Raw genomic sequence first — 16,201 nt, 5'->3', positions numbered from 1 at the left:
AGGCAGGAGTGGAGGACTCCCTGGTTCTGAGTGGGGCAACTGTGCCCCTGATGGACCAGGTGCGCAGCCTGGGAGTCATTCTGGACTCATATCTGTCCATGGAGGCGCAGGTCAAATCCGTGTCCAGGGCAGCTGTTTACCAGCTCCACCTGGTACGCAGGCTGAGGCCCTACCTGCCCGTGGACTGTCTCACCAGAGTGGTGTATGCTCTAGTTATCTCCCGCTTGGACTACTGCAATGCGCTCTACGTGGGGCTACCTTTGAAGGTGACCCAGAAACTGCAACTAATCCAGAATGCGGCAGCTAGACTGGTGACTGGGAGCGGCTGCCGAGACCACATAACAACAGCCCTGAAAGACCTACATTGGCTCCCACTACGTTTCCGAGCACAATTCAAAGTGTTGGTGTTGACCTTTAAAGCCCTAAATGGCCTCAGCCCAGTATACCTGAAGGAGCGTCTCCACCCCCATCGTTCTGCCTGGATGCTGAGGTCCAGCTCCGAGGGCCTTCTGGCGGTTCCCTCACTGCGAGAAGTGAGAAGTGAGGGAACCAGATGTAGGGCCTTTTTGGTGGTGGCACCTGCCCTGTGGAACGCCCTCCCATCAATGTCAAGGAAATAAACAATTACCTGACTTTTAGAAGACATTTGAAGGCAGCTCTCTTTAGGGAAACTGTTAATATTTGATGAATCATTGTATTTTAATTTTCTGCTGAAAGCCGCCCAAAGTGGCTGGGGAAACCCAGCTAGATGGGCAGGGTATAAATAAATTGTTGTTGTTGTTGATATTTTCCTCCCTGGTTGATAACACCATATTATGTTTTATATATGCTGTAAGCTGTCCAGAGTGGCTGGGGAAAACCAGCCAGATGGGAGGGGTATGTACATATGCATGTATGTATAAATAAATAAATAAATAAATAAATAAATAAATAAATATTTATTTATTTATTTATTTATTTATTATTATTAGACTCAAAGAAGCCACACAGGCACCAGGAAAACAGAGAACATCTACACAGACAAATATGGGTGGCCTAAAAGCACTGCAACAGAGAGACGACCCTTACCTGGGTACTCGCTACATTTATTTCTGTGACATATGCATGGTCAGAAACACACGCCAACCACCTGGGGCACCCAGGAGACCTGTTGCCATAGGCCCAGAAGCGCAGGTTACACTTGGCATCCACCAAAACACCCTCCCAAGCACCAGCCCTGCCACACAACCGAGCACCCGCCAAGTAAAGATGGCACGGAAGACGCTCCAAAACTCCCAGGTAACGGCTGGAGACGGCAAGTATCCTCATGGGGTTCAGACATGGGAAAGATGTCAGGGAGCAGCTGTCCAGTTGAAAGACAGCTCCTCTCAAGCTCCAAGGAAAGGCCTATGGGAGCACCTGTTTTCCACCTGCGGTGAAGGTCCTGCGTGAGTGTCTGGAGGCGGTTGGAGGGTGGATGGCGGCTAACAGATTGAGGTTGAATCCTGACAAGACCAAAGTACTGTTTTGGAGGACAGGGGGCAGGCAGGAGTGGAGGACTCCCTGGTTCTGAGTGGGGCAACTGTGCCCCTGATGGACCAGGTGCGCAGCCTGGGAGTCATTCTGGACTCATATCTGTCCATGGAGGCGCAGGTCAAATCCGTGTCCAGGGCAGCTGTTTACCAGCTCCACCTGGTACGCAGGCTGAGGCCCTACCTGCCCGTGGACTGTCTCACCAGAGTGGTGTATGCTCTAGTTATCTCCCGCTTGGACTACTGCAATGCGCTCTACGTGGGGCTACCTTTGAAGGTGACCCAGAAACTGCAACTAATCCAGAATGCGGCAGCTAGACTGGTGACTGGGAGCGGCTGCCGAGACCACATAACAACAGCCCTGAAAGACCTACATTGGCTCCCACTACGTTTCCGAGCACAATTCAAAGTGTTGGTGTTGACCTTTAAAGCCCTAAATGGCCTCAGCCCAGTATACCTGAAGGAGCGTCTCCACCCCCATCGTTCTGCCTGGATGCTGAGGTCCAGCTCCGAGGGCCTTCTGGCGGTTCCCTCACTGCGAGAAGTGAGAAGTGAGGGAACCAGATGTAGGGCCTTTTTGGTGGTGGCACCTGCCCTGTGGAACGCCCTCCCATCAATGTCAAGGAAATAAACAATTACCTGACTTTTAGAAGACATTTGAAGGCAGCTCTCTTTAGGGAAACTGTTAATATTTGATGAATCATTGTATTTTAATTTTCTGCTGAAAGCCGCCCAAAGTGGCTGGGGAAACCCAGCTAGATGGGCAGGGTATAAATAAATTGTTGTTGTTGTTGATATTTTCCTCCCTGGTTGATAACACCATATTATGTTTTATATATGCTGTAAGCTGTCCAGAGTGGCTGGGGAAAACCAGCCAGATGGGAGGGGTATGTACATATGCATGTATGTATAAATAAATAAATAAATAAATAAATAAATAAATAAATAAATATTTATTTATTTATTTATTTATTATTATTAGACTCAAAGAAGCCACACAGGCACCAGGAAAACAGAGAACATCTACACAGACAAATATGGGTGGCCTAAAAGCACTGCAACAGAGAGACGACCCTTACCTGGGTACTCGCTACATTTATTTCTGTGACATATGCATGGTCAGAAACACACGCCAACCACCTGGGGCACCCAGGAGACCTGTTGCCATAGGCCCAGAAGCGCAGGTTACACTTGGCATCCACCAAAACACCCTCCCAAGCACCAGCCCTGCCACACAACCGAGCACCCGCCAAGTAAAGATGGCACGGAAGACGCTCCAAAACTCCCAGGTAACGGCTGGAGACGGCAAGTATCCTCATGGGGTTCAGACATGGGAAAGATGTCAGGGAGCAGCTGTCCAGTTGAAAGACAGCTCCTCTCAAGCTCCAAGGAAAGGCCTATGGGAGCACCTGTTTTCCACCTGCCAGAGGTGAGCAGGGAGCAAGAGTAGGTGGAGCCCCAAAGGTTGTTTAACTCCTCCATCCAGGTGAACACGAAGTCGAAAGGTGTTAGAATTCCTGCTCCGTGATTGCAGTCATGGGATTGTTGTCTTTCACATGACGGTGTAAGTTTTGACTCCACAGAGTGGGAAGTGACGGAGGCAGGATGTTTGTGTTCCTGTGTTCCCTGAAGTGGGACTATTGTCCTTTGTTCTTTTTCTCTTTGCTGTCTGATGCTAGAGAGAGAGGGAGCCATGTTGCAGTGCTCCGTGTGTGTTTATATGTAAATGAAGTAGATTAGCCAAAATGCTGAGTTGCTGAGGTCTGTCACGCAAGGTGCACAAACTCTGTGGATCCCTAAGTGTGCCAGTTTCGGTTGGCATCGGTCGCTGTGATGTTCGGGTGGAAGAAAGCTTTTGAAGCTCCTGAACAATTGACCAGGAGGGAGAGAACATGCCAGTCGGGCAGGTGTCTCTGCCAGGGTCCTACTCGAGTGTGGGCTGAATTCCTGACAAAAGGCGCATTTTAGCCAAGGAAAGAGCAAGGCAGCGCCGTGCTTTAAAGGAAAATATAATGAAAACGATGTACAGATGGTATATAACACCAGTGAAATTAGCTAAAATGTATAAAACAAATAATAAATGTTGGAAATGTAAGGAAAAAGAAGGTACCTTTTACCATATGTGGTGGGAATGTAAGAAAGTGAAGGACTTCTGGGAAATGATTTATAATGAGATTTTAAAAATGTTGAAATATACATTTGTAAAAAACAACAACAGAAGCCCTTCTACTTGGTATTGTAGGTACAGAGATTCATGAGCATGCTAAAAAATTGTTTTAATATGCGACAACTGCAGCAAGAATACTATTAGCCCAACGATGGAAGCAGGAAGAATTACCAACAAAAGAGGAGTGGCAGATGAAATTGATGGATTATGCTGAGTTGGCATCCACAGGTAGCACTGTATATTAAAAAAAAAAGGAAAGAGCAAGGCAGGGGCCAGGGAGGGAGGGGCATGGCCTGGGGAGAATTCCAAGGGCCACACAGAGGAGCCTGGAGGGCCACCTTGAGCCCACAAGCCTTTTAGGTGCTTTAATGGGCTTTTAGCAGAAGTCATTCTCTTCCAACAAGGCAGCTGCATGTGTAGGATTGCGGGAGTTTCGCTCTGGTGACCTCCATCCTTGCTTTGCTCGTAGAAAAATTTTTTCTTCCAGTAGCACCTTAAAGACCAACTAAGTTAGTTCTTGGTATGAGCTTTCGTGTGCATGCACACTTCTTCAGATACACTGAAACAGAAGTTGTCAGACCCTTCTATATAGTGAGAAGGTGGGGAGGGGTATTACTCAGAAGGGTGGTGGGAATGGGAGATTGGCAGATAGCTGAGATGAGCCTGTTGACGACTCTTAACGACTGTAATAGGTCTTACAGGAAAAGGCAAGGGGCGAGAGGGTGAGAAATGGCTTAGTCATGTATAATGGGATAAGAATCCAATGTCTTTGTTCAAACCAGGTCTCTCCATGGTTTTAAGTTTGGTAATGAGTTGCAATTCAGCAGCTTCTCTTTCCAGTCTATTTCTGAAATTCCTTTGTAGTAAATCAGCTACTTTGAGATCTTGTATAGAATGTCCTGGGAGATTGAAGTGTTCTCCTACTGGTTTCTCTGTTTTGTGATTCTTGATGTCAGATTTATGTCCGTTTATTCTTTGGCGTAAGGTTTGGCCTGTTTGTCCAATATAGAGAGCTGAAGGACACTGTTGGCATTTGATGGCATACACAATGTTAGACGATGAGCAATTAAATAGTCCCGAGATGGTATGTGTGATGTTGTTGGGGCCAGTAATGGTGTTGTCCGGGTGTATGTGGCAGCAAAGTTGGCATCTGGGTTTATTGCAGGCTCTGGTGCCAGTGTCCGTGTTAAGTCTGGTTGTAGTATTATTGTGGGTTAGGAGTTGTTTAAGATTGTTTTGACTCAATCAAAACAGAGAAACAAAACAGAGAAACCAGTAGGAGAACACTGGTTTCAGTGTATCTGAAGAAGTGTGCATGCACACGAAAGCTCATACCAAGAACTAACTTAGTTGGTCTTTAAGGTGCTACTGGAAGGAATATTTTTTATTTTGACTATGGCAGACCAACATGGCTACCTATCTGTAACTTGCTCGAAGAAGCTGGCGATGAACACAAATGAATTGGTATGGACTTTCTGTATCAGCTTTCCATGGCGGAAATGGCAAGGAAGCTCAGGGACCGAAACGGCGGATTAAAACCCGTGCCTGTGGGATGCGCACTGGGGGACGGAGCAGGAAATGGGAGCCCAGGCGCTTTGGAGGCCAGCAAATGGAAAGCAAGCTATATCAGAAACCAGAGGCCTTTCTTCTGGGCATAGTCGGCCAATTGGTGCCAAAGAAAGACAGAACTTTTTTATGTATGCCACAACAGCAGCAAGAATACTTATTGCAAAGTATTGGAAAACACAAGATCTACCCACCCTGGAAGAATGGCAGATGAAGGTGATGGACTATATGGAACTGGCGGAAATGACTGGCAGAATCCGAGACCAGGGAGAAGAGTCGCTGGAAGAAGATTGGAAGAAATTTAAAGACTATCTTCAGAAATATTGTAAAATTAATGAATGTTAGAATGATGTTGGATAGAAACTAAGTGGTCTTTAGCTGTAATGTTATAAGAGAATACGAGAAAATGGTTATTAACAGGTAAAAACTTAATGTTATAATATTTTAAAATTGAAGATTAAGATGATTGAAGAGGGGAGGGATTTGCTGAATTAAAAATTTGAATTGGAATACAGAAAAGGGCGGTGTGAGGAGGTCCGGGAAATAAGCAAATGAAAATATATGATGGAAAGACTGAATTGTTTTTAACTATTTTTATTTTGTATTTTTTCTTTTTTTCCCCCTTTTATATTTGGTAACTTTTTTGAAAATCTCAATAAATATCTTTATTAAAAAAAAAAGGAAAGCAAGCTATATTGGCACAGCTACAGCACCCGCTGCCTTGAGGGATATCTTCGGGAGAAGAAAATTCTCAAGAGTAAACCTGACACACCAGAATGCAAGAAACCAGCCATCCACGGCCTGCCACCATCCCAGTGACACGAGAGTAAGCCTACTGTCTGCTGACTGGTGGTGAGGACCCGGAGGCTGTTGCTCTCTCCTTCCTCCACCTCTCCCGAGCCCAGCTCCATCCAGATGGCCCCGTGAACAGTCACTCCTTTAATCTCTCCTCCTGGAGAGCTAAGCCTCCTGATTGAGTCAAAACAATCCCTAAATTATCTGCTTATTCCCAGCGCCTTCATTTCCAGGCCTGATCTCAGATCGCTTCCGCCCGTCCGTCAGCCAGACTGAGACTTATCAGCTGCAGAAAAGGAAGGGAGGGCTTCCCTCCTCTGTGGAGTTCTTCGGTCTCGATGTTTCCCCCAAATGGTAATGACCCAACTTCTCCAGCACCCTGTTTTCACAGGGACCAACCAGATGCCCAAATGAGAAACCCACAAGCAGGATTCGAACACAAGAGCAACTGGTATTTGGGAGCTTTGCCGCCTCCAGCTGCGGAGGTGAAACATAGTAGCCATCAATAGGCTTCTCCTCCATGTATTTGTCCAATCCTCTTTTAACACCTCAACGGAAGCGGCTTCAAAGCATCACGAAAGGCTGTTTCAAAGTCCTGTTGCAAAAAAAGGTCCCCGCCCTGCTCTTTGAGAGCCTGAAAACCAGAGGTCGACAGTGCAGTGCAGTAGGACTGTTTGCAAAAGGGCTTTCAAACAGCCTTATGCTCAGCTGTTCCCAGGAGGGGAAGAGGGGTGTAGAGTGAAGCAGAGCAGGATTTAACCCCTGCCTATCAGCTGATGAGCACTGGGTGGAATAGCTGAGAGAAGAGAGAACAGGAGCTGAGCGGCTCTTCTCCAGCACAGTCACTCAAAAATCATAGCTGGCAGGGACCCCAATGGCTATCTAGTCCAACCCCCAATCCTTCTTGTGCAACGCCCTTCTTGAAATGTGAAGCAATCATTTTCTTCAAGCACCTGGAAGCTTTCCCCAAACCATGACCTAATGTTGCTCATCTTCCCACTTCCTGAAAAGGTGAGAGCCTCTGTACCATTCTGTTCTCACTGCCTCTGCTGCACATTACCAAGGGAGAGAGAGATTTTACTTTCTTGGGTTCCATGATCACTGCAGATGGTGACAGCAGTCACGAAATTAAAAGACGCCTGCTTCTTGGGAGAAAAGCAATGACAAACCTAGACAGCATCTTGAGAAGTAGAGACGTCACCTTGCCAACAAAGGTCCGTATAGTTCAAGCTCTGGTTTTCCCAGTAGTGATGTATGGAAGTGAGAGCTGGACCATAAAGAAGGCTGAGCGCCGAAGAATTGATGCTTTTGAATTATGGTGCTGGAGGAGACTCTTGAGAGTCCCATGGACTGCAAGAAGATCAAACCTCTCCATTCTGAAGGAAATCAGCCCTGAGCGCTCACTGGAAGGACAGATCGTGAAGCTGAGGCTCCAATACTTTGGCCACCTCATGAGAAGAGAAGACTCCCTTGAAAAGACCCTGATGTTGGGAAAGATGGAGGGCACAAGGAGAAGGGGACAACAGAGGACGAGTTGGTGGGACAGTGTTCTTGAAACTATGAACATGAGTTTGACCAAACTGTGGGAGGCAGTGGAAGACAGAAGTGCATGGTGTGCTCTGGTCCAGGGGGTCACGAAGAGTCGGGCACGATTAAAGAACAACAACCACTTTGTTCTGTTCAGGAAAGGAATGGCTTATGAAGTGGGGAGTCTGGGGTGTGGGCAGCCAAAATCCCTGAAACCTGGGATTACGTAGACAGCAGCCTCTTGCACAGGAGGTAATCACTGGCATCCTGGCAAATGGGTGTCAGACAGGCAGTCATTCCATGGACAAGGCAAAACCACCCAGGAAAGGATTAGGTTCTTGGTGTGGGACAAAGAGGTGTGATTAACTTGGCCTGGGAAACCAGGAACTTGTAAATATTTCTTTCCTCTTACTTAATGGGTGTGAGGTGGAGGTCAAGGGAAGGTTAGAGACCAGCCTGATACTCAGGTTTCTGTCACCAGACCCTCCCCATTTGTGATGTATCCGTGATGTAATTTTAGGGGTGTTGTGAGTATTTTTGTAAAACTGATAAAAGTGGGAGCCATCCTTTGTTCTGGGTTCCTTCCTGCTTCTCCCATGTGGTGGGTGGAAGTCTTGTTGCAACAGTTGTTTGAATAAAGACCAGGCCTACTGGCTGCTGTTTAGCTCCTCTATTCCTGGATGGTGTCTTTGTTTGGTCATCCAAGTGAGCCCAATGATTTCCCTATAACATCCGAATGGATTTAAACCAGGAGTCAGCAAACTTTTCCAGCTGGGGCCAGTCCACTGTCCCACAGACCTTATGGGGGGCTGGACTATATCTTTTTTTTGGGGGGAGGGATGAACGAATTCCTATGCCCCACAAATAACCCAGAGATTGGTTTTAAATAAAGGCATACATTCTACTCCTGTAAAATCACCAGGCAGGCCCCACAAATAACCCAGAGATGCATTTTAAATAAAAGGACATATTCCACTCATGTAATAGCACACTGATTCCTGGACCGTCCGCAGGAAGCAGGAAGTCATGTAGGCAGCAGGAACAAGGCATCTCGCCATAATCCCCCAAGCGTGAGAGCACAAACACGGCCCCCCACCCAGCGAGTGACCAACGGGGCAACAATGGAGATCCACAGAGGTAGCTGAGCAAGTCAGGTGCTCTGAAAGCCCATCTCCAGACCAGTCCTGAGGGCAAGGAGATGTCAAGAGTTTTATTGTTCTTCCGGTGATGGGGACTTAATAGGTGTTGGGAAAGGGGTCTGATAAGGTGACTTAATGTTGACCTTGTGTCACCCTTGTGTACCCCTCCTCAATTGTTACATGCTAGTGATGTAGTGATGATGTCTCAGTGATGCTGCTCAAAGTGTATTCTGGGATATTGTGGGAAGTTTTAAAAGAGGGGGGTCACCCCTTACTCGGGGTTCTTACTCCTGTGGGGACCTGTTGCACAACAATAAAGATCGTGGTCTACTGACTGCTGTTTTGCTGGAGCTTTCTTCTTTTACTGACCGCATGGACCCACAGGGAACTTGCACCCCGATGAGTTGGGTTGTTGAGTAGTCTCTCACCCAGGAATTTTTTTCCTTAACAGAAGGAAAGTGAGATATAAAAGGAAGTAACAAAAAAGTAGCTAAAAGTAGCCAGAGAGGGAGACAATAAAGTGAAATCGGGGATGAAGCACAATAGAATGGGGCTGCCACAATGAATGCCCCGCCATGTGTCACCAGCCTAGAATTGGCACAATGCCAACACCTATGGAACGTCCTAGCAGGTTTGAGCACCTTGGGTTGCAATGCAGGTGGTAGATCTAGATGTCTGACGCTACGATTCTTTGATTCTGTGCTCCACGTTAGCTCTGCCACCTCAGAAACACGACTTCTCTTGTACACACCACAAAGCTTTCCCCACCTTCTAGGTCCACGCAACGTGGAATGTAAGATTGCCAACTCAGAAACAAGATTCACACGAGGCTCCACACAGACACACACACACCTGGCACCATTGCGGGAGTAAACCTGCTCTGCCAGCCCACGATTGCCCCACAGACCTCCCTTTCCCTGTCGTGGAAATCCTAGCTGTGGGGCAGCCAATATATGCCAGGAGGGTCCTTACCTGTGAGAAGTGAAGTTGTCGTACGAGCCCACAGTGTAGTGTCGAAAGAGCCTCTTGGTCCTGTCTTCTCGGGTTTCTGGAAGGAAAGAGCAAATGTTTCTCAGAGACGTTGAAAGTCGGGAAGCACCAATTTCAACCCCATCCCTACCTTCACCTCCCATGGGATGTGCTCATCCCAAGCTCTTGGTGTTTATGAAGGTCCACCTGGAGATTCTAGGGACAGGTGGGGAGATGTGTCTGGAGGGGATGAAACCCCAGGGATGTGGCGAAGGACTGGCAGGGCCACTTCCTTGGGCACCCAACTCCCATGCTTCTACTACTCGGATGCATGTTGCCATCTCGCCAAAAGCGGGCCAAATTGAGAAGTGGGCACGTGGTGAGCAAGTCTTGCCCTGCACTTAATCCCCCAGCCCCCAATGTGACAGATCACATCCAGAGAGATCCACATGGACTATAACTGGCCTTTAAACCAGCATGATAGCTGCTGCTACCACAATGGTGCCAGGGTAGCTATGGAACAAGAAGAAAAATAGGTGGGGAGGGATAGGGGCCATTGGCAAACTGAATATTAGGTTTGCACCAACAATTTCTACTTTTAATCTCAAAACTCTTTGATGTTCCACCTGTTGGTTTTACATGTGGGCTTAATGTATTGTTTTGCATTGCATTTGCTTTTTATTCCTGCCCCCCTGCACAATGCCATGGTAATTCGGAAGGATGGGTTTATAAACCCTGCAAAGAAATAAGTAAATGGTTAGTATCGGTGGGCCGCCTGGAAGGTTGATTCCCTGAGGAAAGCCACACCAAGTTCTGCCACCAGGCTAAGCCAGAGGGATCTGCCTGCGTGGCTGACCTCAGTGGGCGTGGTGTGTGCCCTCCAAGGAAGGAAGCGAGTCTGGCCTGGACCAGGAATGCTGGGAGAACGTTCAGGACCCCTAAGAAGTGGAGACCCTCAAGCCATGAGCTGGAGCTTGAGAAAGGCTGCAACCGAGTCTCTGGAAGTTGATGTCTTTGATGTGTAGCCTGCAGACGTGGAACAGGAGAGTTGACCTGGAGCAGGACCTCAGCAACAGCCCCCCTGACTCCTCGGCACTCTCCAAAAGCTTTACCTTTTCATCTCTTGACCGTCCTGAAGCTAAGATGGATCAAGGACCGGTGAGAAAAGCCTCTTAAGTTTCCTCTCTGGCAGGCCAGCTGTCCAGTGTCTCCAGCAAAGGGGTGGCTCGGATCATCATGGAAAGGCAGGAAGGAGCAGATGTTTGGGAGAAGTGAGGAGGAGGAGAGAGGATTCATGACCGACTTCAGCGATCTCGTTTTGGGAGCTCCTTCTCATCCCTCACTTGGCTGATGCGAGGTGGCCTCTTCTGCTCCTGGAAGAAGGATGCTGTTGACCGATGCAGAGTCCAGGCAGGCAGGATGAGGCCCTTTCTGAAGCCACAACACGGAAGCCTGCTTGGTCCCCATTTCCTTCTCCCAGAACTCGCCCATGGCATCCTGGCCGCTTGCTCCGTGGGAAGGAGCCATTTTCGAAGGAGAGCAGTTCAGCTTGTGAGAAACAGTTGACGAAGCACAATATGGCTCCAGCCCTCGCCCTCTGTGCCACAGAGAAATGGGGGCATCGTGGAGCATCAGACTCAAAAGTCCTTTGGGGTGGCGTTTCTGAGGCCAAGAACTTTCCTGGCAAAGTCTAAACGCAACTCCGGCAAAAGTGACCGGCCCCAGACTGCAAGCGGAGAAGTGCCATTCTCCCTCGCCACCAGCAGGTGGGGCACTTCCCCTACTCTGTAGAAAGCACCTGGGCTACTGCTTCTGAAGTGTTTAACCTGCTTACCCTCAGGTCTCTCATCTCCGATAATAAGCGGCCCTTTGAGCAAACAGATGTTCCAAATGGAGGTCAGCGCCAGCCAGGTCTGGGAGGGCAGGTGAGGTTAGCCGGTTCTGAGAAGGTATCTGCAGCTGTGGCCAAGTGGAAGGGCAGGAATGTGCCAGGTTGCTGCTCAAAGCTGCCCAGGCTGCTGTGCCACACTTGGTGGGCACAAAAGACATTGGGGCAGAAGGGGAGGGGCATCGCCACCTCCAGCTTCAAGGAGCGACAGCTTCCTTCCACACCGCGCCAAGAGAGGATGAAACCTACCACAATTGCATCTCATATGGGGGGCTTGGTTCCATGAATTCTGTGCAGACTCAAAAAACGCATATACTCAAAAACTTCCCCCTTGTGACCATCCTTTCTCTTTTGAAGCCCAGTAAGCAAGGCAGAAAGCTTAAAAGCTCTTTCTTCACTGAGCATGCCTTTAATTTCTGCAATTTCAACAGGCTGGCCTTCAACCACACAAGGTTGAAATCGCCCAAGTTAAGTGTACGTAATATGTAGCTGAATTGTACCTGCTTTCCCCTCCATGCTAGCAAAAAACGTAGCAGGAGGCCCATATTCCACAGCTCTGTGTGCAGAAATATTTGGTGGCCTGGAGGGGGTTTGCAAACTATTTCTGCTCATGGGGTATGTAGTCGTGGCTTACCTACTGAACTACTGTATACCTGAAGGAGCATCTCCACCCCCATAGTTCTGCCCGGACACTGAGGTCCAGCGCCGAGGGCCTTTTGGTGGTTCCCTCCCTGCGAGAAGTGAGGTTACAGGGAACCAGGCAGAGGGCCTTCTCGGTGGTGGCACCCGCCCTGTGGAACGCCCTCCCAGCAGATATCAAGGCAATAAACAACTATTTTACTTTTAAAAGACAACTGAAGGTGGCCCTGTTTAGGGAAGTTTTTAATGTCTGATGCTGTATTTTTAATATTCTGCTGGAAGCCGCCCAGAGTGGCTGGGGAAACTCAGCCAGATGGGCGGGGTATAAATAAGAAATTATTATTTTGACCCTTGTTGTATCACAGAGGAAACGGCAATTGCTGGACCCCTCGGGAAAATTCAGGACCTTACCAGGGTCCTAGTCAGTGGCGTAGCGTGGGGGGTGCAGGGGGGGCCCGGGCGCACCGGGCGCAACATCTGGGGGTTAGGGTTAGGGGGCGCAAATCCACGGGTTAGGGGGCGCAAATCCATGGGTTAGGGGGCGCAAATCCACGGGTTAGGGGGCGCAAATTACTTGCCTTGCCCCGGGTGCTGACAACCCACGCTACGCCACTGGTCCTAGTGCCTAGCCAAATCACCCAGATACTTGGCTTTTCCTTGCATGCATCACTCTAGCTGGCCAAGGGGCCAGGCCCCTTTCTATGCCACTGGGAGGTTTTTTTAGCCGCCCCACACACAAGGATCCCACCGTATTTCCCTCAACGCTGCTGCGGTCTTTGTCGCTCTCGGGGGTGTTTTCATACATGGTGTGCAACAGGCAATCCGGCCTCCCTCAAAGTGCTCAGGTTGCATGCAGGAGCAAACGCCCCATCTGAAGTACGCCGAGTGCCCAAGTGCTTCGGGGAGAGGGTGTGGGGTGCTGTGCAGGTGGAGATCAGGTGGACCAGATCCCAGGGGAAACGGTGAAATTAGTGGAAGCAGCAAGGCCAGTTTCCGAGGTTGCAAACGTGCAGTCCAGAGACACTACTGAGTGCAGAAGGCTGTGGGGACGGGTGTCAGATGTGGTGCCCTCCTCTGTGCTTTGTGAGAGGAGCACTCCAGGGACGTCCATGCGGCCCTTGACCCCAGCCATGCAGCTCTGCTCCCTTGTGCCTCAAAAGGCCCGGACCGTTTACCTGGTCCTGAGAAGGACCTCCTGGTGGGGAGCGGCGGGTCGGGCAGGGCCAAGCCTTCCACACGGATCCTCTTCCTTCCATGCTTGGCAAATCTCTTGCTTGACTTCGCTGCTGCGACCCTGGAGGAAGCTGACCCTGAGAGCCAAGGAATTGACGACAGAGAGTGCCGGTTGGCTGGACGGCTTTGCTTTCTGCATCCGGCACGGGGAAGATTGGCTATTTTGGCACAATCACGTTTTCTTTTATTTTCCTGGCACGTGACCTTTTCCAAGCCAAAGGCTGCGGAGTGGGGGAAGGCAAGCCTAGACCAAGAAGGATCATGGAGCCTGTTCCAGCACAACTTAGCAGCAGCGGTGATGCTGAATGCAGCAACCAGGGCCATCTTTACCCGGGGTGCAAGGAGTGCGGTGCACCCAGGCGCTGAATTCTGGGGGGCGCCAAGGGCCCGCCACTGAAGCCGCCTACACTCTTAACTATCTACCTGTTATGAAATAATAAATAATTTTGATCACGCTAGAAAAACAAAAATACATATATACCTAGGTATTACCGAAATGTATACCTACTGTTTCACTAAAGGACTTTCGACCTTGTGCGCTCATTTACCAAAGACGCGCCACGCCAGCAGCGGCGCTTGTCATTCAAAACGGTGGCACTTCAGACTCAACGACAGTGCTTGTCATTCACAACGGCACCGTGCATGTGAAATAAACTCTTAAATCAAAATATTATGTTACGTATTGTACTGAGCTGGTATGCGGCAGCGGGGCGAGTCAGCGGCACCTTTGACACGACTGATGTTTCTCCTAAGTAGGTGCTTAAATGATACTTAAGTGTGGTGGTGTTGTATACTTAAGTATAAGTGTATTGTAAATGAAGAGGGAGCTCAAGGGTCGCCGTGGGGGGAGCCTCTTGCTCCTGAGGATCCTGACAAGGTGCTGGACCCGCAGAACATTCTGCAAGGCTCCTGCAAAGCCAAGCCAACTCGAGAGGCTGCAAAGTTTGGCCTGTCTGCACCTAGCCCAATGCTGATTTCTTTGCAGGCAGGACAGGAAGCGCTGCGCAAATAGCAGCCTCAGTCAGCAAGGCTTTATTCCAAGCCTGGTCAGTTGAGCCTTTTGCAAGACTGGGACGTCTTCCTTTTTGCAAAGAGGTCTCAAGGGCACTATTGCGCACGGCAGATGGGCAACTCTTTCTTGTCAAAGGTAACACAGTTGCTTCTACAGCTGCTTATGTGCCCACCAGCGTCTAGGCAGCAATTCCTAGGTTGGGGCTCTAGGGAGCAGTGGCAGCAACAGGGGACACCCCCCCCCCCGCCAGGTTTATGTAGCTCTCCTCCCCCCCTCCCCCCTTGCACAGGCGTTGAGCTGTTCAACCAGTCCAGAGGGCTTGGAATTGCTGATTGCTGGTGACTTCTAGCCTGCTTTCCGCAAGGATTTCCTGCAGGGCTGAATCCTTTATCTAAAACTGTGCACCTCACAGAGTACATGGCAAGGTCACAGCTGCTTCTTTCTGCCAGTTTTCCATGCAGACGGCATCCAAACTCTCCCTTGGAGCATCACAAAAAGTCAACTTTATGATTCTGGTACTTGAGAATGAAGAAGCACCAGGAATATGTCAAGGGTCAGGGAGGGTAGAACAGAATGCCTTCTCCAACACTTCTCACTCTTAGGGGCAGGATCTGTGCAGGTTCTCCACCTTCACCCTAACTTACACCCCCCTCCCACCCACCCAGTGCCAGGGAGCGGCAGGACACTGGGGGAACTGGGCTGGAGTATGACTGGGGAGAGGGGCGCAGTGATTTGGGGGGACCTGTACTGGCCAGAAGGCGAGAGGCAGAGTCAGAGGAAACTTCAGAGTTGGAGGGTGGAGCGAAGGATGGGTTGCAAGAAGAGGAGGAAGAGGCAGGGGAGGAAAGCGAAGGGTCGGGTACTTTCCCACCATCTCCCAGAACCAGGAGGTGTGTGAAAGGCGGGGAGCAGAGTAAGTTTCCACCTAGGCACAGTCTCTGGCTGCATGCATGCCCTTCGGGGAAGGTAGGTGTACTGATGGGGGTGGGGAGTGGTCCCCAGTTGCTGTAACTGCTCCATAGTCCAAGGAATAGCTGCCTAGATATTCAGATTTTTGGGCATTGAATTATAAGAGGATCTGTCCTGGAGTGTCAACACAAGGGGGCTTGTGAAGAAGGCGCAGCAGAGACTGTACTTTCTGAGAATACTAAGGAAAAACCATCTTCCGCAGAAACTGCTGCTTGCCTTCTATCACTGTGCCATTGAGAGCGTGCTCACTTATGGCTTATGGGTGTGGTACGGAAGCTGTACTGCCCAGGACAGGATGGGGTTGTGCAGGGTTGTTAAGGCAGCAGAGAGCATTGTTGGCTGCCCACTCTCCACCTTAGAACAGATTTATGCCACAAGGTGCCATAGGAAGGCACTGGACATAGTAAAAGATCCATCGCATCCTGGTCACTGTCTCTTCGAGCTCCTGCCGTCGGGACGGAGATACAGGACGATGAAGACAAGAACGAGCTGTCTTAAGAACAGCTTCTTCTCCAGAGAGATCTCGGCCCTGAATGGGAAGCCCGGACTTTGAAAGTCATCGAATCTCCCTTGCTGTATTATATTGTATTGTTTAATTAGTGTTTTTATGGAGCAGTCAAGTAATTTCGTTGTCCCCGAAGGGGGCAATGACAATAGAGATATTATTATTATTATTATTATTATTATTATTATTATTATTATTATTATTATTATTATTATTATTATCATTAGATGCTAGTCCGGCATGTGTGTGGTGGTGGGGTATTTGAAGTGTCTGCTTTAGAT

At 49.2% G+C, this 16,201-nt stretch overlaps 1 protein-coding gene across 10 annotated transcripts in view; it reads right to left on the bottom strand.

The window, feature by feature from the left end:
• SHANK3 (SH3 and multiple ankyrin repeat domains 3) overlaps window positions 1-16,201 on the bottom strand; it is a 449,651-nt gene that overhangs the window by 92,293 nt on the left and 341,157 nt on the right. For all 10 annotated transcript variants that reach the window (XR_014012079.1, XR_014012080.1, XM_081209761.1 and 7 more), the window contains one exon: window positions 9,678-9,753. Coding sequence is in view for 8 of the 10 variants with exons in the window: in XM_081209761.1 (XP_081065887.1) it covers window positions 9,678-9,753 (76 nt within the window). In the remaining 2 variants the exon portion in view is untranslated. The remainder of the gene's footprint in view (window positions 1-9,677; window positions 9,754-16,201) is intronic.

The sequence above is a fragment of the Podarcis bocagei genome, assembly GCF_964188305.1.
Source record: "Podarcis bocagei genome assembly, chromosome: 10".
Classification (NCBI taxonomy): domain Eukaryota; kingdom Metazoa; phylum Chordata; class Lepidosauria; order Squamata; family Lacertidae; genus Podarcis; species Podarcis bocagei.
This window is presented reverse-complemented; position numbering and strand designations above follow the sequence as displayed.